Raw genomic sequence first — 6,530 nt, 5'->3', positions numbered from 1 at the left:
CACACACCTGCACAGCCACAGTCACACTCACTCACTCTCCCCCTCCACACATAAAGTCACGTACACACATACTCACACATACACTCACACAATGGCACAGTAGAGGACAAAAAGGAACCTCCTCAGGGTTTCCCAGACTACACCCAGATGCCTACTACTGCTCTGCCCAAAGGGAGGGGGTTTCCTCATGTCTCATGGGGTGGGGGAGGGGAGTGTGGAGGAACCTCATCACTGAGACTATTTCTTCAGTTTTGATTTCCTGGGCCTGACAATAGCCCTGCATCAGTTCCTGGAAGCTAGCAACCCAAATATCCACCAGATGCTGTCATTTGGGCAAAGGGACTGATGTAGGGGCAGGAGGGCCTACCCCAGGAGAGGAGATGCTGCCCTTCATGCCGTTGGAGGGCAGGTTCCAGGCAAGACCCACCCCTGTGTCTCCAGGGCCCTGTCACAGAGTTTTGCCAGGATGTGAGAGCCCCACAGGTGCTGATGAGGACCTGGCACTCTGTGGGACACTGAGGTGACACTGGGAGCAGCTGGCTGTCGTCCATCCTGGCTGCAGGGGGGATGAGGAGGTGGGGGCTGCAGAGGCAGCAGAGCTGGGGCTCATACAGAAAGCAGGACCCTGATTACAGATGCAGTGATATATTCACTCTGGTCCTGTGACATGGGGCTGAGCTGGCCATCCTCTCTGCGTGGGGCTCTGTGGCCCCATCAGTCTCTCTGACCCAGTCTGGACTCCCCCTGGCACCACATCCTGACCCCAGTGTTCTTACAGCAATGGGGCAAATCATAACAGAGCCTATATCTTCTAGGGGGTTTCCAGCCTTTGACCAGCTCCATTCCTGGAGGAAGGGGCAGCCCTCTTCTTGTCCCCACTGACCCTTCTCACAGCTCAGGTGGAAAAATCCAGTAGGACATCAGAATTCTCCATCCCACATTCTGAGAGCAGTGGTGGTGGTGGTGGTGGTGGAGGAGGAGTCATTTCCGTGAGCAGATACAGTTCATCCCTCTTTCTGTTCATTGTTAAGTAAGGGGCTGCTTCCACTTCATTGGACACCCTCATTTAGTGCAGGGAGAGCTCAGCTTGGACCCAGAGTTAATCCCTGGGCTCCACTTGTGCCTTTAGGAAATCCCACCCTCGCCTTGTGCAAGGCAGCCTGGGAGGGGGCAGTGATCTTGGGGCCACTGCCAGGAGAGCAGGCTCTGGTGGATGGGACACAGGAGAGGGTGGTCAGCCCCACCGAGGGGCCACAGGCATCTTGGGAGCTCCCTGCAGGTTTTGGGTGTGGTAATTGTCAATGTGGGGCTCAGTGAAGGTTTGTCCTTTTGCTTCTGGTCACCATATGATGGCACGTAGAGCCAGAGCCCAGACAGTGCTCCATGTTCACCTTTGCCCAAGGCAGGGTCCTCGTCTCTCTCTCTGCTGTGGGGAGACCCAGCCAGGTCCACTGTGCCTCCTCTCTGGAGTCTCTGCATGGGCACGTGGGTTTACAAGGATTTGTTTTACATACCTCAGCTCACATCCTCTTTGGCGTCATAGTAGTGGTTTACAGATGTGAAAACATGGGGTCCTGCTATGGGAGCAAAGATGGGGCTGCCAACTCAGGTCCCTCACATTGTTCCTCATATCCCTTCCTTCCTGGTCCATGGCCAATACCCCCTGTCCATACACCAGGGTCCTGTCCATTGATTCAATACACCTCAAGGATCTGCCCTGTGCCAAAGGGCAGTCTGTACGAGACAGGTGGCAGGGCCCATGGGAGGACAGGAGCCTGGCTCTGCACTGTATGTTGGAACCAGAATAGGAATCCCTGAAGCTCTGGTGGCCTGGTGGGGAAGGAAATCTCAGAGGCGCTGGCCTGATGTGTGGTTTACCTTCTGCCTCCATGTGCTCACCGACAGGCCTGGAGCAAGTCACATTACCAGCTCTGTGTGACCAGGATAAAAATTACCTCTCTTTCTAGTTGGCATTTAATCCTAAGAGTGGCACATTGAGAAAGTTCAACACGCATCTGTTCCTTTCCCTTCCTAGAGTAGGCGGCTGCCCGTCTCTCTCACCAGACTCCCTGCACTAGGCACTCACTCCACAGTTCCTCAACGCAGCATCCCACATCCTTGGGCCAGGGCATGCCTTATGCTGTCCACTGTGGGAGACAGTGCTGCCACATAGTTCCAGCTGTCCTGGAACCTGCTCTGTGGCTGTCCTCAGTCCTCTGCAAGGGCCTGCCTCCGGTTGTGGCACCTGTCCTCTCACCTGTGCCCTCACCACCTCTCTCCTTGGCCCCAGCAGCCCAGAGTCATCTCATTGTGTCCAGAACCCACCTTCCCCATCATCAGCCCATGTGTTCCAGGTAGGGCTGTTGTCAGACTGGTGAAACCAAAACCAAAGCTTGTTGATGAGAACTCCAGGAATGTGACATTTGAGTAGAGTACAAGTTCCCTTTTCGACACCAACATGGGTGGCATGAGTGTCCTGAGTTGGCAAATGGGTGGGGCACAGCATTGAGGAGTCAGCACTTTTGAGTCACTCTGATGGTATATAAGGCTCCTGGGTGATGAAGGACATACTGAGGAAGAGTAGCACATTAGAGTGGAAGGAGGAGCAGGAGAAGGCGAGCTCAGAAGAAAAGAAAGGAAAGATGGAGGCCAGTGGAGACGCAAAGCCCAGGTAACCCATCGTCCATGGACCCGCTGCTCCTGGATGTCTACCTCTGAGGTTTCGTGGGGTCCTTTTCCTCTTCCCCTCAGTTGCTCCTGCTCTGGCTCCTGGGGTCTGGTCCTTTCTCTCTTGGATCTCTCTGGCCTATCATGGTCCAGCCATGACCTCCTTGTGATGCCACCTCAATATCTCCATCCTGACACCCTGTTCCTGGGCTGTCCACTGCTGGGTAATCCTCAGGGCCCTCTCCCTCCTCTGCTGTCCAGTCCCTGAGGAAGCCCCAGCATTTACGCTGTGGAAAAGCCCCTGAGCTTGGGCTAGGAATTCTTTTAAATTGTTTTAAGAGTCATTCAGCATCAAAATATTTTTCTCAATGTATTGTTTCTATAAAGAGAGAAGAATTCCTGAAGTTATCTGAAAAGAATTTTCTGTGTCATTCTTTCCTCTTGCTGCTGCCCGCCCCGCCAGGAGTGTGTTTTGCTAAAAGCACCATCCAGCAGGGGCTAACCTCACAGACAAGAGCAAAGAGCCCCATGGGGCCCAAGTCCAACAGGGCCATGAGTCATCTGAAGCCAGGGCAGGGCGGGATATGAACCCATGGATGGTGACCAGTCCCACCCCAGCCAGGAGCCCTTACTGGAATATCTGACACCTTCAGTGACTCATGGGGGATCCTGATAAGGCCAAGGAGCCCCAAAGACAGGACCAACTTCCTCATGAACATCCAGAAGGGGTCAGAGAGGAGGGCTTGGTGGCCTTCAGCACAAGGAGCAGAAGCCCCTTCTCTGCAGGTCTGGCTGGGATGGGGATGGAGGGGAAGGAGCACGGGGGGTCCAGCAGGGGCCCTGTGAATTGTGATTTTCTCCTGTCTATGTCCCAGAGACCTGATGGATCAGGACACATTCTGGAGCAACTTTGCAAATAAAGAGAGAAAGACCTACCTGTGCTATGAGGTGGAGCTCCTGGATGGCAACTCCTGGGTCCTGCTAGAGGAGGGCAGGGGCTTCCTCCACAATCAGGTGAGAGTACCAACCCAACCACAGCCAGGCAGGGCCCTCCCCAATCCAAAGACATTGATGGGCAGAAGATTCTCTATGCACATATATGTTGAACAGAGGTATACTCACATTTGCACCGCACTCCCCATGAGTCTGTCCTGGAGTTGGGTGGAGATGAGGTCTACTGTGATTGGCTTCAGACCACACATTGGTAATCAGTCAGTCCCAGGCCCAGAGTCACCGATGCTCCAGATCTCACTCCACTCCCCTCGAGATGCCCCCATAATGGATGGTATCAGGGCTACAATAGACAGCTGGAGTTCTCTGCACACCTGAGCAGATGGAGAGCTAAGAACATCTTTACAGCATTGAAATGGGCAAGAAGGGCCTGCAATAGTTAATATTCTGAATTCAAGGACCTAACCAAAAACCAAACCAAATCCACTGCTGTAGAGTCCATTTCAACTCACAGCAATCCTGCAGGACAGAATAGAACTGCCCCCACAAGGTGTCTAAGGCTGTAATTCTTTACAGAAGTAGACCGCCACATCTTTCTCCCCCAAATCATCTAGTAGGTTCCATTCATCAACCTTTTGTTTAGCAGCCAAGTGTTTTAACTACTGTACTATCAGGGCTCCTTCACAAGGCCCAGGTTCCCAAATATTGCTTTCCTAGACTTGGCAGAAGGAGCTCTGGTAGCATAGTGCCTAAGGCACTTGACTGCTCACCAGAAGGCTGGCGGTTCAAACCCACCAGCCACTCCTCGGAAGGAAGGTTGGGCAATCCTACTTCCGTAGTGATACTGCCTCGGAAACCCAAGGAGGGGTCGCTATGAGTCGGGGCCGACTCGACGGCAAACAACAACAACAACAACAGACTTGGCAGAAGAGAGAGCCTTAGGCAGGTAGAGAGAAGGGAGGCATCCCTGACCAGGGTAGAGCCCAGAATGTAGTGGAGTCAGGGGTAAATGTCATTTGGGGAAGAGGAAGGCCACACCAAGGTAAGGGGCCCCGGAGTCCAAGGGACATCCCTCCCTGAGCCAGCACAGGACAGCCCCTGGTCTGGAGGTTGAGTGTCTGTTGGTTCTGGGTCCAGGTACAGATGCTCCTTCTAGTCACTTCAAGCTAAGTCTGGGCTTGGCAGGAGCAAGCCTCCATGGCCACTTCTCACCTCACCTGTGACACTCCCATCACACTCCTCCATCATCTCTGCACTGTCATAGTGGCCTGACTGGGTTCCAGTCCCTGGACTGGAGGGCTGGACGTCCCTCCCACTGCAATATGGGTAAATCTCCCAATTCCTATCAGCACAGCGACTCCCCTCCCATCACCCAAGCCTCCACCTTGGGGAGGGTCCTTTGGGGCCCCTTGTCCTCAGTCCTGCTCAGGGAGCCCTTTGACAGACTCTGTGTCACCCTTGGGCTCAGCACAAGTGAGGTGCCAAGGAGAAGCTTGTGGAAAGATTGGTATGTGAGCAGGTGGGGTTGTAGGTGGATGAGGGGGATGGGTGGAGGTTAAGCCCCTCCTTGAGGGTAGCTCACCCAGTTTAATGGTGTCAGCCCAGCAAACAAGGGGTTCCCCCTTGCCCCTGTCCTCCCTCCTCCAGCTCTTCATCTAGGACCAGGATGGGGGAGGCACGTGAAGACCCTCATCTTGGGACAAAATTAGAGGGGGCCCAGAAAAGTCAGTAATCAAGATGGATACTATTTTAATGCCAGATCAATCGTATTTTATTGCAACATTTAAATAATGGAAAATTCTCATGTTGAGCAAAATATCCACATGGTAAGTACAGACAGATCAGGAGCTGTGCTGAGCAGAGCCATTTTGGAGGGCAGCAAAATAAAAAGTCATTAGCACTCATTGGTATTCTTAATACCTCATTGATGTATTACCTACTCGGATCGCTGTGGGTTTGGTCCTTCCTGCCTCCTCTGATTTGAGGCTGGCACTTGCCTCACTCTAGTCCAGCCCTTGCTCCCTGTTCACAAGTGACCTGACACTCTTCTTTCTTTTTCATGCTCAGTATGATCCTGATCCCCAGCTACGCCGCCATGCAGAGCTGTGCTTCCTGGATCGGGTTCCCTCTTGGCAGCTGGACCCAGCGAAGCGCTACAGGGTCACCTGGCTCCTGTCCTGGAGCCCCTGCACTGACTGTGCCAGGGATCTGGTCACCTTCCTGCAGCACAACAGCCACGTGAGCCTCCGCATCTTCACAGCCCGCATCTACACCTACCTCAAAGGATATGAGGAGGGACTGCGCTCACTGCAGGGGGCTGGCGCCCACCTGGCCATCATGACCTCCACGGGTGAGAGTGGAATCCAGGCAGGTGGGAGAGAGGTGGGCAAAGGTCTGTGGGGAGCTGCTAGAAGGGGTGGGCAGGATTTAGAATCCTTGGTGGAGAAGTCTTTGCCTGTTCTGGGCAGAGATGGTGGGAAACTCTTCCACTAGGGAGAGCTCAGGGGAGAAGATGAGGTCCAGAGGACCGGAGAGAGAGTGGCTGGAAGTGGAAAAAGGACTTGGGGGCTTCCAGAAAGAAGGAGGTTCTGGCTGGGTTATATCCCAGTTGGAAGAAAGAGTTTGAGGGAGAAACTGAGTTCCTGGGGGAGGGAAAGAAGGAGAAGGTGGAATTGATGATGCAGAAAGTCTGTCCCTAAAGTCTGTGCACCTTTGTTGCCCACTGTGGCTACGGGTGACGCTATTTCTCCCTCCCCCTCAGAGTTTGAGCACTGCTGGGGAACCTTTGTGCACAACCAGGGGACGCCCTTTGAGCCCTGGAATGGCCTGGATGAAAACAGTCAGGAGGAATCAATGAAGCTGCAGAGAATTCTCCAGGTGAGAGCCCTCTCCGTGCCCTGGTCCTCCTGCCC

General features: G+C 53.8%; 1 protein-coding gene across 1 annotated transcript in view; it reads left to right on the top strand.

Annotated features, from left to right (window-relative positions):
* Positions 1–3,549: 3,549 nt before the first annotated feature.
* APOBEC3A (apolipoprotein B mRNA editing enzyme catalytic subunit 3A) overlaps positions 3,550–6,530 on the top strand; it is a 5,612-nt gene continuing 2,631 nt past the window's right edge. The window contains exons 1-3 of the mRNA XM_042781063.1: positions 3,550–3,681; positions 5,704–5,968; positions 6,380–6,495. Coding sequence (XP_042636997.1) covers positions 3,550–3,681; positions 5,704–5,968; positions 6,380–6,495 — 513 coding nt within the window. The remainder of the gene's footprint in view (positions 3,682–5,703; positions 5,969–6,379; positions 6,496–6,530) is intronic.

Source organism: Orycteropus afer, unplaced genomic scaffold (genome assembly GCF_000298275.1).
Source record: "Orycteropus afer afer isolate SDZICR_OR568_19922 unplaced genomic scaffold, OryAfe1.0 scaffold00083, whole genome shotgun sequence".
Taxonomy (NCBI): Eukaryota; Metazoa; Chordata; class Mammalia; order Tubulidentata; family Orycteropodidae; genus Orycteropus; species Orycteropus afer.
This window is presented reverse-complemented; position numbering and strand designations above follow the sequence as displayed.